This window comes from Erpetoichthys calabaricus, chromosome 18 (genome assembly GCF_900747795.2).
Source record: "Erpetoichthys calabaricus chromosome 18, fErpCal1.3, whole genome shotgun sequence".
NCBI classification, from domain to species: Eukaryota; Metazoa; Chordata; class Cladistia; order Polypteriformes; family Polypteridae; genus Erpetoichthys; species Erpetoichthys calabaricus.
In genome coordinates this window covers 58517988-58542548 of record NC_041411.2, presented here as the reverse complement: position 1 = coordinate 58542548, position 24561 = coordinate 58517988, and the positions used below count along the sequence as shown (strand labels likewise).

The 24561-nt window shown below is 39.7% G+C and overlaps 1 protein-coding gene across 1 annotated transcript in view; it reads left to right on the top strand.

Annotated features, from left to right (window-relative positions):
• The window catches only part of nup210 (nucleoporin 210), a 293306-nt gene that overhangs the window by 165944 nt on the left and 102801 nt on the right, over nucleotides 1-24561 (top strand). The window contains exons 23-24 of the mRNA XM_028823964.2: nucleotides 11148-11283; nucleotides 14028-14090. Of these exons, the coding sequence (XP_028679797.1) occupies nucleotides 11148-11283; nucleotides 14028-14090 (199 nt within the window). The remainder of the gene's footprint in view (nucleotides 1-11147; nucleotides 11284-14027; nucleotides 14091-24561) is intronic.

Genomic DNA, 24561 nt, shown 5'->3' with positions numbered 1-24561 from the left:
GCTTCTGTTCTCTTTTTTCCGATGTAGAACCCTCATCCTCGTCTGAGTTCACCTCTGTTATAGCATGTCTTTATTTGAAAAGTTAGTGTCAGATCAGGTGGAGCGTGAATATGACTGAGAGAATAAAAGTGAATAATGAAACAGAACGCTATCTTTTACAAGTTCCATAAATTTACACTGGCTGTTGGACTCAAATAAATCAAATGTGTGTTTTTATTTTATAATAGTAATAATAATAGCCGCTCACTACTCTAAACAGTTCAATGCATAAAATACCCGGAATTGAACCCGCCACCTTTCAACTTGGAAACAGCAGTTCTTACCTCTACACCAGCCAAGCAGACACATATGTGGGCGTGTGTCATACCCTACCCCAATTTCTTTTACTTTGGTTAAATTCTTGAAAAAATTTTGTGTTATATTGTCTTGTTATCTGTGTCTTTTGTGAAAGTGTTTTTGATATTTGGACTTCAGTCTTCACACATTATACACTTCATGTCAGCATTTTGCCAATTATTAGTACAACATGAAAAAGTTTCTGTTCTAGTTACAGTGGTGTGAAAAACTATTTGCCCCCTTCCTGATTTCTTATTCTTTTGCATGTTTGTCACACAAAATGTTTCTGATCATCAAACACATTTAACCATTAGTCAAATATAACACAAGTAAACACAAAATGCAGTTTTTAAATGATGGTTTTTATTATTTAGGGAGAAAAAAAATCCAAACCTACATGGCCCTGTGTGAAAAAGTAATTGCCCCCTTGTTAAAAAATAACCTAACTGTGGTGTATCACACCTGAGTTCAATTTCCGTAGCCACCCCCAGGCCTGATTACTGCCACACCTGTTTCAATCAAGAAATCACTTAAATAGGAGCTGCCTGACACAGAGAAGTAGACCAAAAGCACCTCAAAAGCTAGACATCATGCCAAGATCCAAAGAAATTCAGGAACAAATGAGAACAGAAGTAATTGAGATCTATCAGTCTGGTAAAGGTTATAAAGCCATTTCTAAAGCTTTGGGACTCCAGCGAACCACAGTGAGAGCCATTATCCACAAATGGCAAAAACATGGAACAGTGGTGAACCTTCCCAGGAGTGGCCGGCCGACCAAAATTACCCCAAGAGCGCAGAGACGACTCATCCGAGAGGTCACAAAAGACCCCAGGACAATGTCTAAAGAACTGCAGGCCTCACTTGCCTCAATTAAGGTCAGTGTTCACGACTCCACCATAAGAAAGAGACTGGGCAAAAACGGCCTGCATGGCAGATGTCCAAGACGCAAACCACTGTTAAGCAAAAAGAACATTAGGGCTCGTCTCAATTTTGCTAAGAAACATCTCGATGATTGCCAAGACTTTTGGGAAAATACCTTGTGGACCAATGAGACAAAAGTTGAACTTTTTGGAAGGCAAATGTCCCGTTACATCTGGCGTAAAAGGAACACAGCATTTCAGAAAAAGAACATCATACCAACAGTAAAATATGGTGGTGGTAGTGTGATGGTCTGGGGTTGTTTTGCTGCTTCAGGACCTGGAAGGCTTGCTGTGATAGATGGAACCATGAATTCTACTGTCTACCAAAAAATCCTGAAGGAGAATGTCCGGCCATCTGTTTGTCAACTCAAGCTGAAGCGATCTTGGGTGCTGCAACAGGACAATGACCCAAAACACACCAGCAAATCCACCTCTGAATGGCTGAAGAAAAACAAAATGAAGACTTTGGAGTGGCCTAGTCAAAGTCCTGACCTGAATCCAATTGAGATGCTATGGCATGACCTTAAAAAGGCGGTTCATGCTAGAAAACCCTCAAATAAAGCTGAATTACAACAATTTTGCAAAGATGAGTGGGCCAAAATTCCTCCAGAGCGCTGTAAAAGACTCATTGCAAGTTATCGCAAACGCTTGATTGCAGTTATTGCTGCTAAGGGTGGCCCAACCAGTTATTAGGTTCAGGGGGCAATTACTTTTTCACACAGGGCCATGTAGGTTTGGATTTTTTTTTCTCCCTAAATAATAAAAACCACCATTTACAAACTGCATTTTGTGTTTACTTGTGTTATATTTGACTAATGGTTAAATGTGTTTGATGATCAGAAACATTTTGTGTGACAAACATGCAAAAGAATAAGAAATCAGGAAGGGGGCAAATAGTTTTTCACACCACTATGTATTGAACATTTCTTGACTCACATTTCCTGCCATCCTACATTTACACAGATCATTGTAGAAACGGAACACACATGAAATGTGTGTATTCCAAATAACGATATATTATTTACCCTATACAATTCACCACACACCCAGTTAAACAGACTTGAGCTGAGAGAACTTGTACGACTAAAGCTGCGTTTAAGGAGGTGGAGGAATGGGATAGCATTTGCAAAACAAAAGATGCTGATGAGGAGGTGCAAGGGAATTTAAAGTGGTCCGGGATTATGAGTTTTATCATAGGCTTCAGGGATTCTAGTGTTAATGGCTGATAACTGTAACTCTTTGATTTTTTTTTTCCAGCTGATTTTGATGTTTTTGCCTCTCTGCTCTTTATTCAGTCCTTTTAAACATATGTGAATTTTATGGAAAGACACCTGGCATGGTTTAAGCTTCATCTGTCTGAGAGGCAGTAACCTCCTCTGTTAAGGCTGTCATAATTCATCCAGATTCTTTCAGGTGTAGTCAGATATGGATTACAAATTGTGGCAACTCCATGTGGTCCCATATGAGGTGTATGAAATTAGGAATCCATTCATATACAGTATACATATATTTTTGTATTAATCACAGGGATATAGGAAGAAAGGAAAGTTTGGCTACAAAGGTCGTTAAGAGATTAAAAAGAGGTCCTAGACCTATAAATTCTGTAACTGGACAAGGTTTCAAAAGTTTGAAACAAATTTAGAAGGACATTTATCCATGTAAAGATATTATGATTGGAATGTTGAACTGTAACAGGTATTAGAAGCTTTGTGTTTTATATGCATATGATTTTGTTTTTTTTTTTTTTTTTTTTTTTTTTTTTTTGGCGGGAGGGTTGAAATGCCTGCTTGGTGCCACTACTAAAAAGAGGAATGTGAAATACAGTTATTTAGGAGGACTGCAGTGGGGAAATTTATATAGGGTGTTAATCATATTTACACAACCCATTCTATCCATGACTTGCCATTAGAATGGTCAGCTGATATGATCTAAAGCCATGTCTGCATCAGGAGAAAGAAGAGTGCCTCTGGTTTTGCAAGGGATGAAGCAGAATCAGTGACCTTTACGAGTCTGTGCATTTCATCCAAAACCATCAGTGAATGTACATGTAAAGGCAGATTAATCAGAATAGATACATTTGCAAATGGACACTCTGTAGTTGATGGGCAGAAATCCTGGCTAATAGTTTTGCATCTGTGTTCATAAGAAAGTAGGGTCTGAAACCCTGACATAAATTTAGGGCGTTGCATTGTTTTAAAAGTAGGAAGACTCTCTTGTTAATTCTTACATTTAAGTAATTGTTTGAACTGGCTTCCTTGATCATATCAAAGAAGGAAAGCTCCAACTTTCCAAAATAAGTTAATTGGCTAAGGAGGACACCCATCCAACCCTCCAACTTTGCCATAAGTCGTAGTCCAAAACTTCTTTAAGTTCAGCTACGGAGATACAAAAAGAGGCATTTATTTTAGATGCCCCAGTGAGGAAGATAACATTATGAAGATTTTATCTGAAAGAGCTGTACTGGAGAACTCTGCGGTAATTAATATGATACTGTAATTAATAATGACATTTTTGATTTATCTGATGGCCTGCGATGAGACTCTCCACGGCTTCTTCATGCCTTGTACCTTATACTTGCTGAAACTGGTTCCAGTTTTCTTATGGTCCTGCTCAGAATAAGCTGGTTTGGAAAATGGGTGGATGGGTTATCTAGGGCTCATTTGTAAGTATCGATAGAGGGTACCAGGGGTAAAAGAGTAGTTTGCCTGATTCTGAACACAAGAAGGGTGCTTAGCCTGACCTCAGGTGTCCAATAATGTGTCATATTGCTATGAATTTGACATTTTGTCTGTTTCCTGACCTTTAAGCTCTGGGGGAATATTGACAATAAAAATGTATGACCTTTATTAACATAATGGGGCACATCCTTTCCAGGTGTGAAAGATGGGATTTAAGCTCAGGAATTCAGTGGAGTTTGCATTGAAAGGTCTGATGAAAACCAGATAAAAGCCTTTATTAGCAGCTTTTCTAGTTGCCTCCCAGGTACCTTTCAGTGTTGTATGCACTCCCTAGACAGGACAACAGGAACTCATCTAAGTTGACAGCAAAAAAGTTTGTTGAGAAGTGAGGTTTTCAGTTGCCACCTCAAAGTCCCACGGTGTGACAAGTGATTGGTGCAACTGTGTGAAACAGAAAAAGGAGGAAGAAGCTTAACAAGGCACCTAAAACTAATAGAAAGTTGTGGCATAAAATGATAATGTATTCCATATGGAATCTGTCATTTATTCTGAGCAGAGGAAAATGAGAACTCACTTGCTAAGAGTGCCACAACCAGTAGGAATTGATCGAGTTTAGATTTGCAGTAAATTTACATAAAGTTAAAGAAAAAAACTGGTGAGGTCCATAAGAAAAAGATGGGGCAAGCAACAATTTACAACCGTCTATCTCTGCATATAAGTTATAAAACTTACTCAGATTGTCACCACTTGATTGTAAATTCTTAATCTCAAAAATGCAAACATCCAAGACTCTCTAAGCTCAGGCACCCACCCAAAACCTCCTATATAAAATCGTCCCATACTTCCAACAGTAATATATTACTCTGCTTTCCCCTTTTGTATTATTAATATGTAGCCTTTGTCAGAATGCCTCAAATCTCACAGACTTACCACTGTTTTTAAGGTATTGTACCATATAACATCTCCCCACCTTCTCTTCTACATTTATAACCTAAGGTAACATAAGGTAATTAGGTGTAGTAAAAGACAAGCAGGAGTTACGTTACTATTTAAATAATGTATTATTGATAACATTCATAGATAACAATAAGCAAAGTGTATTTGAATATTCACAATCATACAACCTGATAAATGCTGTTGTGTAGTTTCAGGTGGCACACAAACTTATTAGCAGAGGTGGGTAGAGTAGCCAAAAATTGTACTCAAGTAAGAGTAGCGTTACTTCAAAATAATGTTACTCAAGTAGAAGTAAAAAGTAGTCCAAAAAATTACTCAAGTAAGAGTAAAAAAGTATTTGGTGAAAAGACTACTCAAGTACTGAGTAACTGTTTGAACATAGTGATTTTTTTTAGAAATGTTGTAATAAGACAGATAAAAATATAAAATAATGTTCAAATCCTGCTATTTCCAAATAATAAAAAATGAGTAAAAATAAATAACATCTTTGCAAAATAAAGATGCACAAATAACACAAAGTTCCAAATCTGTAAGGTTTTAAAGCCAATACCTACAGTAGGTAACATGTATGTTTGAACAGTGCAAACTACTTACAGTGACAAGATATACTGTACACTGACAGTATAATACTGTGTATTCACTTTGTGGTGTAGCAGGTCCAGAGCTTCAAAAAAAAAAAAAAAGCCGTGTCACTCTACGTAGGTTCAATTGCATGACCATGGGGAGTTAATGAGGTAGTTAGAGCGAGTCACACATGCGGGTGCGATCGTTCTCAATTGCTTCATTGGCTTTCTGCGGTGTGTGATTAAGGTCCACGGAGACGGGAGTGTATATATACGGATCGGCACAAAAAAAGGGGGGAATCAAAGAAAAGGAGAAAAGAAAAGAGTCTGTAGGGGACCGGCATCGTCACACACTTGCCCTGAAAATAGCACAGCTGATAGAAAATAACATTAGAACAAGGCAGCTTGTGCACGTACAAGAAGTCTCACTTTACCATGACTGTCTGTGTATGTGCATGTTTGGTTAAAACGTGCTTGTTCTTCACTCAGTGAAGTGATGGTTAAGCTTCAGCAGGAGTTGACTCTCAAGGTTCTTGCAGTGAAGCTGTGACCGTTTAGCAGTGAACAGGAGCCCCGCATGACTAAAAGTCTCTCACAGGCTGCAGATGCAGGAAGTGTGTGTGTGGTCATGTGGCTGCATGGCTATGTCTGATAGGTGAAACAGAAAAATGTGATTATTGTTGCTACGTCTGATTGGTGAAACGTAGTCATGTGATTATTGTTGCTACATCTGATTGGTGAAACAGTCATGCAGTAGATCCACTGGTGACTTCTCTCTGGCAAAAATATAGCGTATATAATGCAAAAAAATTAACGATTCGAATGTTGCCCAATGTAGCGGAGTAAGAATAGCGTTTCTTCTTCACAAATGCACTCAAGTAAAAGTAACAAGTATGGTGCAGTAAAACTACTATTAGAAGTACAATTTTTTAAAAGTTACTCAAGTAAATGTAACTGAGTAAATGTAACTCGTTACTACCCACCTCTGCTTATTAGTTACTTACAATGTCTCTAAGTCCTCATTTTTGGTCCGCTTTCTTCAGAACAGGCCTCATGCCTGTCTCAATACGGCTGCCGAGCTGTGCTCTTCATTTTGTTGTCCTTTTCAGTTCATGGTGTTTGTAAGAGAGACAGAGAATGGGGTAAAGCAAGCAAATTTTTAGATTCTCTGTCCAACCCCTACAGCCAATAGGGTGTTATGGTACTTAAAGGCTTCTGATACAAGCCAATTCCAAACAGCCATACTTCAGACTAATGGGGCGTAGAATACCTTCACACCTGCCCCCAAAGCCATTTGTTAAGGTGATGCTTGCAGTCTGGCTTTCCTGTGGAGGTTGATTGAGAGAGTCCTGCAGAGAAACATTTGCCAAACTTGTTTGAGGCACTTCCCCCAACCCTGTTGTAAAATTACAAAGACTCATTCCTAAAAGGGGGTCGGGGGTACTTAACCATACAAATAAAGACATACAAAATATTTATCAACTTGTATGCAAAATTTCAAACCACAACAAGTGACTAACTACAAATTACCAAAGAAACAGACCCCATGCCTTCTACAAAATAGGAAAACCCAGTATAAAAAATAAAAGCAAGAAAAGCGGCCTGATGCCACTCCAGTCCACATCACTAGAATTAAGTTTGAACAATAAACAAAGCCATTTAGAAGAAATAGCACTTAAGCAAAGAATAAATACAATGGACACGAGGAAGGGAATTAAATGCAGTACCTGGTGATCCACAGGGATGCTATGAATGTCAACAGGGAGCCAGAAACAGGCCAGCAGAGTAAGCATACAGTCCCCAAACTCATAACCTAGAAGCAGTCCTTAGATGGCAATAAAAATAGAGAGTCCATCCATCCATCCATTTTCCAACCCGCTGAATCCGAACACAGGGTCACGGGGGTCTGCTGGAGCCAATCCCAGCCAACACAGGGCACAAGGCAGGAAACAATCCTGGGCAGGGTGCCAACCCACCACAGAAAATAGAGAGTCACTTATCTAAAAGGATCATAAGTTAAGCAGCAACTTGAACATTAACTAATTGAAGATTGGATGAATACAGTAAATTGCAATTGTGGCAAGTGTCTGCAATGGAGAGTTGAATATTGAATGCACTGATCCAAAACATATTTTCAGCTTGGCAGTATAAGGTAAATGCAACTAAAGCCCTGCATTATTGGTTTTTAATAATTGGAACCATTGCCTTTCCTCATCTGCTTTAATGGAACACTGTGCTTCACCTCGGAAGAAGCTGCAGTCCAAAAATATATAGAATGTAATAATAGGAGATGAGTACCAGTTGAATCTGCACAGCGTGGAAGAGCCAATGTACTTGCATAATCTAACATATTAAGTTTGAAGATTTGGGGACCACTTCAGCTGCATTTATATGTGGAAAAAGGATTGGATTATCCTTCCCAGCATCTCCTCTAAGACTTACAATTTTTACATTGTCTCTGCACGCTCTGTACTCCTGTGGATGAGCTTTGTTTTTAAGGCATTGACCTCATTACACCACACATTAATCTCTTAAGTATTTGTGAGATGCAGTGAACTGTAGAGCCTGATGTCTCTTATTTCATTCTGCCTACTCCTCTTTTATAGCACCCAGTTCTGTATGTTAGCAACTATTGCTGGGCGGTATACCGGTTCATACCGAAAACCATTTTTAATTTTTCTTATGATATATGGATTTTTCTTATACTGCAACACCGGTTTAAATTGCCTAAACGACGTTCGGAACGTGGTGCAGCAGGAAACTGTTCAAGTGGGGACCTTTTTCACTGCTACACCGCTAAACACAGATTTGTTGCACTAGGGCTCTTTTTCACTGCTACACCACCAAATAGTGGGCGGTAGCATAGGAATGCTGCGCGGTGAAAATGGACAGAGAGCCTGGAGATACTTTAGTTTTAAAAGGTCAGATTTGTAAATACTGTTTCTATACTACTGGATAATACTGCAAGCCAAGTTTTACTTGTTTTCAATACAGTGTAATGTATCTGGGTACTGTGCAATAGTGTGACGACATGTTGACTTTATTCTCGCCGTTTATGTCAAGATTAAAGTCAACATGTTGACTTTATTCTCGTAATTTGTCATTAAAGTAGAACATCGTAAACTAAACTTCATCGTAAAATGAATATTTAATTTACTAGATTTTCTCAAACCCCGTCATAAGTTATATAGCACATTAAATGCTTTGTGTTAAGTGATTCTTAAACTGACTTCTTCTTGCACTAAGAGGAGGCGCCGGCAGCGATCTGTAGTCAAGAATACATTCACTTCATGATCTTCCTTCTCTCTGAACATTTAGAATGCTAAAATAAATACTTAATATAATTTTCATGGTGAAATGCATTAAAGCATGCATTAATCATATGGGGGCACGGCGGCGTGCCTGCCTTGCATTTGCATGTTTTTCTGGTGGGTTTACTCGGCGCTTCAGTTTCCTTTCAAAGTCATGTAGGATGTGGGGTTTTGTTGTGCTATATTGACCCTGCTAGTGTATGTTTTGCTTGTATTCATCCTTCGATGTGCTGGTGACTCGTTCAGAGATGGGCGCAACTCTGAATGGATGGCATAATTAAACATGTATAACGAAGATATTTTTAAAGTTCTGAACTCTCCGTGGGCTAAGTTAATAACTAGTTTTAATTTCACAAAGACATTTATCGTGTGGTGATTGGTTATGTGGTGAAAGAAAAAGGAAGGCTAGGAACTGGGGTTTTGGTAGCCTACGTCAGATAGAGACAGCATGCATGCAATAAAGATAGCCCGCTCAGAAGAACATGCATTGAATTCTGTGTTCGTGTCTTCGACCAGCAGATCACAAACCCAACATTTACACAATATTTAAGTTAAGCCTGTGCGATAGCTATTCATACATCCAGTTTTTTAGAGCCTCGTCACACCTGCCATAAAGTTGTCTACACTGAACATACACCTGGGGACCCCTTACTGCGAGGGAGCAGCACTACCGCCTCACTACCGTGCATGTGTAATACCTGCTTTAATGCATTTCATCATGAAAATGATATCAAGTATTTATCTTAGCATTCTAAATTTTCAGAAAGCAGGAATATCATGAAGTGAATGGATTCTGTATGGTGATTGCTGTCTTCTCTTAGTGCGGAGGAAATCAGTCTAAGAAGCGTAGTGATTAACCACTGGGTCGGGGAACGTAACACAAAGCATTTAATGTGCTGCATTAATTTATGACGGGGTAAATTAAGTAATTGATTAAACATTGATTTTAGGAAGAAGTTTAGTTTACGACATTCTACTTTAATTATGAAGTAAACTATGAGAATAAAGTGGAAATGTCGACTTTAATCTCGACATAAACGGCGAGAATAAAGTGGAAATGTTGACTTTGTTCTCAACATATAATTTGTTTTTTTCTTCCCAGTATAGCTTAGCTTGAAGCAAGGTCCATATTAACGCAGTTTGCCTAAATGATGGTTCAGTTGGTAAAGATGTCATCACCAAGTTGCACTTGTTTTATTTTATTTTAATTTGGTGAATACTGTGTAATGCACCTGGGCTTGAAGTCTTGAAGTAATAGTGCAACTATCAGTAATAATACTATTATTTATTTTATTGTTATTATTTATTAGTTTAAATATTATGCAGTTTAATGACGATAAAGTTGTTTAAAAAGTCACTTTAACGTGTCAGTGGACAGAGATTGTTAACATTAACAGAAAGTGTAGTTGGTTTACAAAAAATATTTACTATTCCTTTTCTAAGACATATTCGGTGCAATACAATTTTTGACAAGCACTTCTGGATATTTTACTAAGTCTAACTGCCTCTTTGTATGGTTGAAAATATGTTGTCAAAATTATAGTTTGTTTTTGCAAAATTTGTTCAATAAAAAGGTTCTATATTTTGACTGCATCTGTCATGCAATGTAATACCTTCTCCATTAGTGCCACCCCCTTGAAAACTATCACTTTATGGGGCAATGCAAAACTGTATTAATAATTGTGTGCACATTAAAATGTTTTTTTTGTACAGTGTACAATACTCTTGACAGTGGAATAGGTTATTCTTAGCCAGTAATTGCAGTGGAAAATGTGGTTAACATCTACTCATGCATGGGGAAAAAAATACCATAGAATACCGTGAAACCGGGATAATTTAGAAAAATACTGTGATATAGAATTTTGGTCATACCACCCACCCCTATTAGCAACACATATTGATCAATATTTATTGAAGGGATTTATTTTGAAAAGCAATTTCAATTACAGTTCTCATCTTGTCAGATTTACCATTAACCATATAGAAGGTTCGCTTCCCGGGTCCTCTCTGCAAGGAATTTGCATGTTTTCCCCATGTCTGCGTGGGTTTCCTCCCACAGTCCAAAGACATGCAGGTTAGGTGCATTGGCGATTCTAAATTGTCCCTAGTGTGTGCTTGGGGTGTGGGGGTGTGTGTGTGTGTGTGTGTGTGTGTGTGTGCGTGCGTGCGCACTCCCTGCTATAGGCTGGTGCCCTGCCCGGGGTTTGTTCCTGCCTTGCACCCTGTGCTGGCTGGGATTGGCTCCCGCAGACCCCCGTGACCCTGTGTTAGGATATAGCAGGTTGGACAATGGATGGATGGATGGTATCTATTCTAAAATGTGTATGTATAATACTGTATGTATTTACATTTCTTTATTTTGTTTTTTTAATTATATTGCAGACCACTGAGTGACTCTTTGGAAAATGACACAGCATCTTTTCTAGTCCAAGGAATGACAATTGGGCAGACAAGTCTTTCTGCTGTTGTTGTAGATAAAAATGGCAAACGGATTACTTCTGCTCCTCAACCAATTGAAGTATGTTTAAAAACTTTGTTCAATTACTTATATTTTTTTCTCTCATATTTGAAATTCAAAGTTACTCCTTTGCATAAGCAGAGATGCACACAATTAAAACCCTTGTTAAAAAGCATATATGTGTAAAATGTGATGGAGAAAAAAGTTAATTTATACTGAAAAGCTGACAGAAGATCTTTTGGGTGACATATGTCAATGCAACAATCATAGGTAACTGTAACAAACCTTACAAAGAAACAGATTTTAATTGTTATAAGATAGGTTGTGATATTTTTCATTACATTTATTTTGTCATAATTAAGGCTTGCTGTCATTTGCCCTAGACCTTCTGTGACTTTATTTTTTTAAGTCCTGTTGCATGGTATATCATTGCAGCCAATAGAGTGTCTGAACTAAGGTGACACAAATGAAATACATTTTGAAATTCATGTTACATAAGTGTGTATCAAAATTGTTTTCACAAAAATATACTTTGTAGTTAGATAATTTGTAGACATTGTCATTTTCATTCAACTGGCTAATTCAGATTATTCCTTGACTACATATGAGAAGTTTTCACTGCTCTTGAATGTTAGGTGTGACTAGAGGTTCAAGCGTTTTGGTTATATTTTTTTGCAGGTGATTACTTCTTCCTGGCACAAAAAAATAACCGCTTTATTTCGTAGATCTGTTGCCCTCCTGCAAGCTATCAGTAGCATTCCATACATGTGTATTTTTCTCCTATGTTGACAAGTAAAGTACAAATTCAGCATAGTAGTAGTGGTATATCATGGGTAATCCAGTTTAAAAATACATATAGTGCCAGATAATTTACACTTGTACAAGTACAGTGCAATTTTTTTATTATGTGTGATATTCTATTTAGTATAAATAGTTAATATATTAGTAATAAATAGTTGCTTTACTGGTTTCCTATACCCCATAACTGAGTAAACGAGTTATCAAATGGATGGATGGATGAATCTCAGTGTAAATTAATTTTTGGAATCCTTTACCAGGTAAACTCCATTTACTAACTGCTGATAAAGCTGTAACATTGAGTGCAATTTATATTTCACAGTACAGAATTTGTGCACACAGAGGTGTTCATGTGATGGTGAAGGGAGAACTACTGTGTTGAGGTGCACCTTATAGTATTGCAGTGCTTTCCTTGAAAATTAATTACTATATGTATTTATTATCATTGAATAAAAGAAAAAATTCTGTAAGGTCTTCAAGGACATGGTTGAAAAACTTATTTTCAAGCCTCATTTAAGTAATTTACATTTTAAGCATGTATATTTCAAAATAAGGAAACTCAAATTACTGTTTAATTATGGTGTATGTACCTTCAATAAGAACACCTTAAGTTTCAATTTGCAGTGACTAGATTTCAGTATTAACATTACAAAGAGGAAAACGTTTTTATATCTCCTGATAGCAATGGCATAAGACATGAGCCAATACTGGATTGGGCACAATATTATATTATATATTATAGCTTGTAGTCGTGCACACTCTTGTACACACTTGTTTTCTAGTTAATCTAACCTACATGTGGGGCTAGGCAGGAGACAACTCTAGATAGTATTCCAATTCATTACTGGACATATTTATGCACACATGCCAGATCAACCCATGTAACAAAGAACGGATTTAGGAATTAAATACATGCTGTGGAAAAACATGTAATGCTATTAGGGGTGTTCATGCAAGCAGTACTTTTATCATATAACACAATCAAAGTTGTAAAATTATTTTGGTTTACATTATGCAAATTAGCATCTTTTAAACAATCGCTTACTCCATTGTTATGCTAAAGTATAAAAACAATATAATTTAGATGTCCTTTTCATTTTGGCTTTTGCTTGAAGTCAGCTGGGCACCACAGACTCATACATACGATTATTAATTTCATCCTTTTGAGCCATTGACAGTCAGCTAAGTGCTACAAGGTGTAACTTCAAAGTGTTTGGGTTGCTGAAGGGGCTGATAGAAAATATAGGCATATAATTCTTCCCATTTAATAAGAATGCTGTCGGGTGCTCAGTAGCTATAAGCATGTGTCCAAAATGCTCCAACACCAGTGCTGCTTTAGTGGCTTCTTAGTATGTGTATGTGGGTGTGTGTGTGGGTGTGCATGCATGTGTGGGTGTGTGTATATATAAAATAATATTGTGTGTTTTTACTTAAAGGAAATCTCTACCCTCACAGCTCAAGGAAAAAATATTTTATTGTAACTTTTTAGTGCTAACTTTATTTTCTTGTCATAAGTTTTCAAAAAAAATAGTGGTTTGTGCAACTGGACATTTATCTGCTTTAAAGGCATTAGAGGTCTCCAAATTCTAGGGCCTTTTGTTTCATGCTTTGTCTAGTCTTCTATTGCTAACTTTTACATACCTCTTTGGGAGATATTATTTAATTTATTTTTTTTAAATAGTATTAGTTTATACTGATTCACGTAAGAAAGCAAGTGTCTGGCTCGGATAACTGGTTTCCATGACCGAGAAAAAGGTTCAACTTCAAAAATAGTGAATTTATTATTTAAGGATAATTGGCTCTAATGCACCCAAAAGCATTTGTGTTCCTGCCTCTTGTTTTTGTTGTAGAAAATATCTTATTTTTTTTATTAAGCAGGTCCTACTACTTTCAAAGAATATCGAAACTATCCAGAAATTGTAAGGAAATTTTAAGCTTGTGTTTTGGGTTTCTCAATCATTCTGAAATGCTGTTTTTTTTTTGTTTTTTTTTTTAATTTAATACAGGTCTTTCCACCATTCAGACTAATTCCCAGGAAGGTGACATTAATTATTGGAGCGATGATGCAGGTATTTGTGTTTGTGTGTGATGTAGACATGCATGTAAGGTTAATTAGTGACTCTGTGTTGGGTTTGCATGTGAGTGGCCCCAGCATTGGACTCGTGCACTATCAGGAACTGCTTCATGCCTGTCTGCCGTTGCTGCTGGGTTAGGTTCTGGCTCCTGTGACCTTAAACTGGATTATGCTGATTTGAGAATATTATTTTTGTATTATCATCACTACAATGTATTTTTTAAATGCTTTACAGTACTAATTTTTAACAACATTTAGTATTGTTTCATGCACATTTTTGGTTTCTGATATATTGTTTATATAGTGTGACAGTTTAAGGGTCCCCGTGACCCTTTGAACCCTCAGACCAGACGTTAGACACCAGATAAAAGTCCAAATAATGGTTTATTATAATAATACAGTGCACAAAGCACCCTCCTCTCCACAATATTCCGATACACAAATCAATAATCAAATAACAATAACCAATCCTCCACTCTCCCAGACGCTTAGCCACCCTGCCTCCCAACTCAGCTCATCCGTCTGGGATTTCCCACAGTCCTTTATAGTCCTCGACCCGGAAGTGCTTCTGAGCCCTCAGTCCACGTGATTATCCAGCACTTCTGGGTCAGGTAAAAACGTCTCTTTTTTTCTTCAGCCCGGAAGTATATCATTTCTTCCGTTCCCGTGACTTGGAAATACTTCCGGGCTATACGGAAAATATAAATCCCTGGGCCTCCCTGCGGTGACTCCTGGCGGCCCCCATGGTATCCAGCAGGACTGTGCATTAAAACTCCACTGTCCATGAGGCCCTGCTGGAATTCGGGCACCTCCATGTTGCAGGGAGGGCTCCATCTGGCGGCCTGGGGGTATTGGCCGGGATGAACGGCCGGCCATATCCCACAATAGTAAGGGAATAATAGGAGATACCACTTTTACAATTAATAAGTTATAAAAGTATTGAAAAATGGAAAATTTACATAAAAATTCTTCTATATGGTGAATTCAAGAATTTTGGAGAAAGAGGTTATCCATGGAAAATTAACTTTGGGCACTGACAGTATTGAAATCTATATAGATTTAAAACAGTATTGATTAATTTTATTAATTTATTTGCACTGTTCTGTTCACTTCTTTACCTTTACCTGACTTTAAGTGTTGCATTTAAATTATATAAAACATTCAGTCAACATTTTTGCTTTCATCCATACTCAACATACTCTTGTGGGGCTGCTTTAAATGAATGTTACTGCAGTATCTTGCATAGCAGTTATATCATTACACAAGGTCAGAATATTTAATTCTCAAATATGTGGACTTGGTTATTATAATTTCAAAGTAACCTTGAATAAAGAGATACTAATGTTCTCAATAAAACTTTAGAAAATTTAGTCGGTAAGAAATTAAGGAAGCAAAAGGAGAGAATGTTTCATTATTCTTTTTGGTGCTGTTGTAGTTCAAAATAAGAGTCTTTTTTTCCCCACCATGGTAAGACAGCACAGTGGTTAGTGGTACTGCCTCACAGATTTCACTCTGGTCTGTGTGGAGTGTGCATATTCTCCTTAATGTCTGTGTAGGTTTTCCTTCTGGTGGTATGGTTTTCCTCCCACATCTTCAAAGATGTGGCCATTCTTAACACTAGAATTACCAGAGCCAACGAAAAAACTCGTATATCCGGCCCACCTTAAATCGCTTCTTAAATCCGTTCACACCTCTCCGCCAGCATCCTTTGTCCTCTAAATGTGCTGATAAAAGACAAGCTGCCAGCAGCCGGCTATTCCATCCCCCCACCGACTTAGAACGTGAGCGAAGTTTTCCCAGCTCACGCCTTGATTGATTATGTGGGAGTGAAGTGGAGTTTTACAGTGGAAATAAGAGATCATTATTCTAAAGTAATCTGTGTAAACACATTGTTAAAACAGAAACTTTGTCATATTTTAGTAATAAATGTTACAAAATGTAGTAGGCATAAACTATAGAATGTGTAAAGCCCGAGTTCCAAAGATCAAATAAACACTTTCACAAAAGCTTCAAGGACAATACAACAGCCTCCGTGGCGTAGCGCGTTAAGATTTGCCTCTTAGAGCACAACAGCTCTGCCGCCTTTCAGACCTGAGTTCGATTCCCCGCTTTTTTTTTTTTTCTTTTTAACCTCAAACGGACATAAAATTTATAAATTGGTATGCACTGTCAGTTAATGAGATCGTTATATTTTCATGTGGGATGCTCCTTTTAAAATATTTTTTTAACAATTGAGACTGCAATTAACAGGAACAACTGTCCTTATAACTGTTATTTTTAAGATCCATAACACACAGACAGATGAGCACTGCGTAATAGGGAGACAGACAGGCAGAGATATATAAATAAACAGGGAAGGCACATGTACTGAAAGAAGAAAAAAGATCAACGTGCATTGTTCCTGTAGCACTGAATGAGCTCACCCGCTCTAACATCACCCCTCCCCCCCCATCTGACTCTCTAAGTAGAGGACATTTAGAGGACAAAGGATGCTGGCGGAGAGGTGTGAATGGATTTAAGAAGCGATTTAAGGTGGGCCGGATATACGAGTTTTTTCGTAGGCTCTGGTAATTCTAGTGTTAATTGGCCCTGTGCTAGTGTGTATAGACCTGGCATCTATTGCTGAGTGATTGTTGCTTTGTCTCCATTGTTGTTAGGATAGCTTCAGCCCCCATGACCCTAAACTGAGTTAACTGAGATATGTCCGTGTTACATGTATTTACAAAATATCCATCCATCCATCCATCCATTTTCTTCTGCTTATCCGAGGTCAGGTCGCGGGGGCAGCAGCTTGAGCAGAGATGCCCAGACTTCCCTCTCTCCGGCCACTTCTTCTAGCTCTTCCGGGAGAATCCCAAGGCGTTCCCAGGCTAGCCCGGAGACATAGTCCCTCCAGCGTGTCCTGGGTCTTCCCCGGGGCCTCCTCTCAGTTGGACGTGCCCAGAACACCTCACCAGGGAGGCGTCCAGGAAGCATCCTAATCAGATGCCCGAGCCACCTCATCTGACTCCTCTCGATGCGGAGGAGCAGTGGCTCTACTCTGAGCCCCTCCCGGATGACTGAGCTTCTCACCCTATCTTTAAGGGAGAGCCCAGACACCCTGCGGAGGAAACTCATTTCAGCCGCTTGTATTCGCGATCTCGTTCTTTTGGTCAGTACCCATAGCTCATGACCATAGGTGAGGGTAGGAACATAGATTGACTGGTAAATTGAGAGCTTTGCCTTACGGCTCAGCTCCTTTTTCACCACGACAGACCGATGCAGCGCCCGCATCACTGCGGACGCCGCACTGATCCGCCTGTTGATCTCACGCTCCATTCTTCCCTCACTCGTGAACAAGACCCCGAGATACTTGAACTCATCCACTTGAAGCAGGATCTCGCTCCCAACTCTGAGAGGGCACTCCACCTTTTTCCGGCTGAGGACCATGGTCTCGGATTTGGAGGTGCTGATTCCCATCCCAGCCGCTTCACACTCAGCTGCGAACCGATCCAGAGAGAGCTGAAGATCACGGCCTGATGAAGCAAACAGGACAACATCATCTGCAAAAAGCAGTGACCCAATCCTCAGTCCACCAAACCGGACCCCCTCAACGCCCTGGCTGCGCCTAGAAATTCTGTCCATAAAAGTTATGAACAGAATCGGTGACAAAGGGCAGCCCTGGCGGAGTCCAACTCTCACTGAAAACGGGTTCGACTTACTGCCAGCAATGCGGACCAAGCTCTGACACCGGTTGTACAGGGAACGAACAGCCCTTATCAGGGGGTCTGGTACCCCATACTCCCGGAGCACCCCCCACAGGATTCCCCGAGGGACACGGTCGAACGCCTTTTCCAAGTCCACAAAACACATGTAGACTGGTTGGGCGAACTCCCATGCACCCTCCAGGACTCTGCTAAGGGTGTAGAGCTGGTCCACTGTTCCGCGACCAGAATGAAAACCACACTGTTCCTCCTGAATCCGAGGTTCGACTATCCGACGGATCCTCCTCTCCAGGACCCCCAAATAGACTTTTCCAGGGAGGCTGAGGAGTGTGATCCCTCTGTAGTTGGAACACACCAAAGAGGGGGACCACCACCCCGGTCTGCCAATCCAGAGGCACTGTCCCTGATGTCCATGCGATGTTGCAGAGATGTGTCAACCAAGACAGCCCTACAACATCCAGAGCCTTGAGGAACTCCGGGCGTATCTCATCCACCCCCGGGGCCCTGCCACCAAGGAGTTTTTTGACCACCTCGGTGACCTCAGTCCCAGAGATGGGGGAGCCCACCTCCGAGTCCCCAGGCTCTGCTTCCTCATTGGAAGGCATGTTAGTGGGATTGAGGAGGTCTTCGAAGTACTCCCCCCACCGACCCACAACATCCCGAGTCGAGGTCAGCAGCGCACCATCCCCACCATATACAGTGTTGACACTGCACTGCTTCCCCCTCCTGAGACGGTGGACCAGAATTTCCTCGAAGCCGTCCGAAAGTCGTTCTCCATGGCCTCCCCAAACTCCTCCCATCCCCGAGTTTTTGCCTCGGCAACCAGCAAAGCCGCATTCCACTTGGCCTGCCGGTACCTATTAGCTGCCTCCAGAGTCCCACAGGACAAATGGAACCAGTAGGACTCCTCCTTCAGCTTTACAACATCCCTCACCGCCAGTGTCCACCAACGGGTTCGGGGATTGCCGCCACGGCAGGCACCGACCACCTTACGGCCACAGCTCCAGTTAGCCGCCTCAACAATAGAGGCACGGAACATGGCCCATTCGGACTCAATGTCCCCCACCTCCCTCGGGACGTGGTCAAAGTTCTGCTGGAGGTGGGAGTTGAAGCTACTTCTGACAGGGGGCTCTGCCAGACGTTCCCAGCAGACCCTCACAACACGTTTGGGCCTACCAGGCCTGACCGGCATCCTCCCCCACCATCGAAGCCAACTCACCACCAGGTGGTGATCAGTTGACAGCTCCGCCCCTCTCTTCACCCGAGTGTCCAAGACATGTGGCCGCAAGTCCGACGATACGACCACAAAGTCGATCATCGAACTGAGGCCTAGGGTGTCCTGGTTTCAAGTGCACATATGAACACCCTTATGCTTGAACATGGTGTTCGTTATGGACAATCCATGACGAGCACAGAAGTCCAATAACAAAACACCACTCGGGTTCAGATCGGGGGGGCCATTCCTCCCAATCACACCCTTCCAGGTCTCACTGTCATTGCCCACGTGAGCATTGAAGTCCCCCAGCAGTACGAGGGAGTCCCCAGAAGGTGTGCCCTCTAGCACCCCCTCCAGGGACTCCAAAAAGGGTGGGTACTCCGAACTGCTGTTCGGTGCATACGCACAAACAACAGTTAGGACCCGTCCCCCCACCCGAAGGCGGAGGGAGGCTACCCTCTCGTCCACCGGGGTAAACCCCAATGTACAGGCTCCAAGTCAGGGGGCAATAAGTTTGCCCACACCTGCTCGGAGCCTCTCACTGGGGGCAACTCCAGAGTGGTAGAGAGTCCAGCCCCTCTCAAGGAGATTGGTTCCAGAGTCCAAGCTGTGCGTCGATGTGAGGCCGACTATATCTAGTCGGAACCTCTCAACCTCGTGCACTAGCTCAGGTTCCTTCCCCTTCAGAGAGGTGACATTCCATGTCCCAAGAGCCAGCTTCTGTAGCCGAGAATCGGACCTCCAAGGTCCCCGCCTTCGGCCACCACCCAACTCACACTGCACCCGACCTCCTTGGCCCCTCCCATAGGTGGTGAGCTTATGGGAAGGGGGACCCACGTTGCCTGTTCGGGCTGTGCCCGGCCGAGCCCCATGGGTGCAAGCCTGGCCACCAGGCGCTCGCCATCGAGCCCCACCTCCAGGCCTGGCTCCAGAGGGGGGCCCCGGTGACCCGCATCCGGGCGAGAAAAAACGCCGTCCAAATTTTTTGTTCATCATAGAAGGTCTTTTTTAACCACACTTTGTCTCATCCCTCACCTAGGACCGGTTTGCCTTGGGTGACCCTACCAGGGGCATAAAGCCCCAGACAACAGAGCTCCTAGGATCATTGGGACACGCAAATCCCTCCACCACGATAAGGTGGCGGTTCGAGGAGGGTTTTTTTTACAAAATATGTTCAAAGCATTTTGGTAAAGTACACATGCTGAACCAGGACACAGTAAGATTATCAGATACAAGACATGGCATTGCAGCTCCTCTTTAATGCTTTTCGCTATCTTCTGAGAGGTGTTCCTTATTTTTGTTCACCATCTATTGCTTATCCTGGGCCAAACTGAGTCTTCATTCATTGTGCCCATTTTGACCCCAAACAGTCCACATCAGTCTGTATTGCCTTTTATGTGGCTTAAGCAGCTACAGTTGTTCTGGACTGCCTTCATGTCATTTTCAAATAGGGACTAGTGACTGCATGATTCCGTCATGGAGACAATGCAGAAAATGCGACAGTTGGCAGTGGGTGCCTGCCTGCCTGCCATTGTGTTGGGTGCCCTTGCCTGGAATAACCTTTCACTTCGTACCTTGTTTTGGGCAGTTTGAGCGTTTTTGTCAGAGATCCTGCAATTCATTGTACAACCTTTTTATCACAGTTGCTCTTTTCCAGGAGCATAATGGTTGACTACTCAGAGCTGTAATTCCTTAGGAATTTGTGTTTGGTGTTGGCAAGAATGTTCTTAGCATTGTTTTTGGCTGATTTGTATTTCCTTTGCACTGGTTTTGAAATTATTTTTTGGTTACAAATATTTATACTAGCTCTTTGTTTTTGGGCTGTTTACATTAATTCTTTTGGGTGCATCAATGTTTTTGCCACTAAGTACTGTATATGCCAGAGTAAAGTAAAAATGTCAAAAACCTTGCCTGATGATAGAGTATTAGAGAAAAAGACAAAGAATGGTTTGCATAATTGTAGATATAATAATGTAAGTATTTAGTTAAGAATGAAAGTAGACACTTTCTAAAGTAATTCAGAAACTGGGTCTTTCAAGTTTGAACATTTGAATCAAAGGATCCTTAAATATATGTGTAACTATTAAAGGCATCATGCAGATTTCCACCTTATCCATTTAACAGATACCAACATCTTGTCTGCTAATCTAATGTGTGACTTTAAACTGTCAGAAGCAAATATTTGATTAGTAACATCATTCTATATGCTGCATCTTTGTTCTTGGCAGACTGCCTGCCAGAGCTAGAAAATAATGTGTTTTAATCTCTTTCAAACTGCAATACAGAACACGGCTGGGATATAAAGCTTAATACTTTAACCCAGATGGCATTGTGTGGTAACCTTGCACATTAATTATGTCTTAATTCAATATTAGTAATTATTAATGTAATTACTGGTCAGAAATCAAGGGATATATGGAGCATGTTGTAAGAATAATGAAATTAATCTTTTTTCATAACTGCTTTTCATTTTGCTGTCATAGTAATAGCAATTAAAGATGTAATTAACCATTCATCAGATTCTATTCCATCTTCTGATTAATTGTTAGACGCAGAAATGTACACTACATATTTTGTTCTCAGTTGTATGCTTGTGCTGAAAAACCAACAGATCTTTTTAAAAAATCTTAATTGGCACCAAGAATAGCAACATTTTAATTTGTCTCTATTTCAGTACTTCTGTATGATGCCAGGCACCAACTTAATCCCTTAATTTCATCCCATCAATCTATTATTTCGTTGTTTTAAAGTTTTCTGTGTGAATGTGTATTAATTAACAGTAAAATTAATCACTTGATGTAAGATCCTGTCATTACATTTGTCATCACTTAATTTCTGCTATAATAAATAAATAATAAATGAATATAAAATGATGGTTATGCAACCTCTTCCTTGGTCTTTCACAGATAAAATCCTAACGTAACTTAGCTTTTGATAAGCTTGTAACCAAGTTAAAACTCTTGAACCCAAAAGATTTTACAGACTTAAAAATTAATGCATAAATCACGTTTCAACTTAACTGTTCATTTGTATTATTTTGAACCTTGTCTTGCTTAGCATAAGTGGATTTGTGTTATTGATTTAAAGAAGAATTACAAGTGTTGTCTTTTTCGCAGTTTACTTTTTAATCCTATCATAGTATCAGGTTGGTATTTAGATTTCAGCTAATTCACATTTCAGCATGTGTTTGACTTTCTGAAACCATATCAGTAAATCCACCAATTTTTTCACTCCTGGCATATTCCACCAGCTACAGATCTGTTAGCTGGAGATATTGTGTACCACGGAGACATCCTTCTTGCTTAGTCGAAAAGAGAAGATAGTGTGAAAGAAATATTAGATTAAGGGGTCACATAGTCATTCACGAGTAATATAGTTATTGTGCATAAAGTGTTTTGGTATGCTTTCCACATTAAAAATAGAATCTATTTTAGAAGTAGCATAAAGGGTTAATAAATATAGTGTAAGCTTGTTCAAGCATATCAGGAAGCCAGATAAAGGTCAAGTGAACAACAAGAGTGTTCTGGGTGATGGTTGAAGTGGCTAACTGTTATGTACCCAGTAAGACTTGGCAGTTGTCACATACAAACTCCATAAAGGAATAAGAGTTGTACCTAACTCAAGAACTATTGGAAAGTATTGTAAAGTACAAGAATGTAGTGAAATTAGACTTTTATTTTAGGTATATATTTGGGTGTGTAAGCTAATGAACCAGTCAGAGTAAATGTCAGATGTTGTGTAAGCATTTATTCAGCTCTGCTGTACAAACTTAATTGTCTATAAGTATGATTCTCTGCCTTTGTTCTGTGATTATTCCTTCACAGGCTGTTGTGATGGAGTGTATACCTCTTCATGTAGATAAATTAAAGATACAGTAAACAAGCTTCCTCCTGCCTGGTTCATTGAGATACTGTAATTAGTTCTTTAATATATTTCCAGTTTAATTTCTTCCACAATAGTCCTTTGACTAAACTTGCTGAGAAAAAAGATAAGCTGATGTTCAGAGTAGCAACACACAGTCCTATTATTTGCCCAGATTTTCCTCCTAAAGAAATTTTATTAGCAATCATGATTACTTTCTTTCATTCATTTGCAGTGTTAAGTGGGTACTCTGTGTCTCTACACTGTCCTGAAAACTATAATGACTGTTTAAGGCTAGAAAATGTAAGCATGCCCAAACAATAAATGCCAATGTCACACCATTATTCTGGGAATAACATGTATTAAAAATAGGAATGGAGTAAATGTACACCTTAAGCGTGTCTTTTGCCAAGAACCTTGCTTCCATTCTGATACTTCAGCTGGTACAGCAGGGTGTTTTAACATGTTAATGTGCAGTCTTTCTCCAACCTACAGTCTGTATTTTTAAGATTTACTTTATATGTATTCAGACTTAGTAGTTAGTTGTTTTAGAATCCAATCTCACAATGAATTGGTGGTGCAATGGCTACAGCTCCTACCTTACAAAGCTATAGTCCTGGTTTTAGATCCTGCCCTCTGTAGTTTGTATTCTTCCCATGTTTACATGGCTTTATCTCTAGGTATACCAGCTCCATTCCTACAAACCAAATGTGCATGTTAGGTTAACTGTGAAGTCTTAATTGGCCAGTTATGAGTGGGAGTGGTAGAGTGTTAGAATGTGCCTTGCAATAGTCTAGACTCTACCTTTCACTACCTTTAATTGGATTAAGTAGATTTGAAAATCGTTTGATTGAAAACCCCAATTTAATGAAAAAAAAAATCTATCCATGATATGAGAAAACTCTGATCTTTCCTGAAAATGCCTTCATGTTTTTTTTTTTTTTTTTTGGTCAAATTTCTGAAACAAAAAAGAAGAGATGGCAGCTAAATAGAAATGCTGAACCTTTAGGTGTGGAATTCCAGTAATTTGAAGACATTGTACAATTCTGAAATTACACTTAGCTGGAGAGAAAACTTGCTATAATGTCTACATATCTTGGAATTAATAGAACCACAGTGAGAAATGTATAGGTTCTGGGGCATATCAGTGTTTTCTTAGTAGTAAATTAGATTCAGTCCTTCTGAACAGACTGCAGTGCATGGATTGTATATTTCTGAAGGAAAAGATATAGTCTACTGGATACATTAAAAGTCAGAATTACTCTGCCACGATCTCTGTCCAGTTTCTGGTATTGTAGAAATGACATGAATGGCTGACCAAAGAAATTGTGTAACCATACCACTGCAGGTTTGTGGAAGGTAATTCTATTTGTTTGTAGTTTTGTTTTTTGTAATTTTATATACACATGCTGTAATTTATTTATGTGTGTGTGCATGCAGTTGACAATATTGATTATAGCCATTTGACAGTGTTATGTACTTGTTTTCCAGTGCAATTTAATGAACTTTCAGTGATGTCTTTGAAATCAATTAAAGTTAATTAACAGTAGGCATTACCTGCTGTTATGGAGAATGTACAGGAATATAACAATTTACACTTTTGCAATTTTGATGAGACAAATTTCTTAGCTAGCCCTAGCAGATCATGAATATATTATCAGTATCACAGGGTAATGGTAATATAA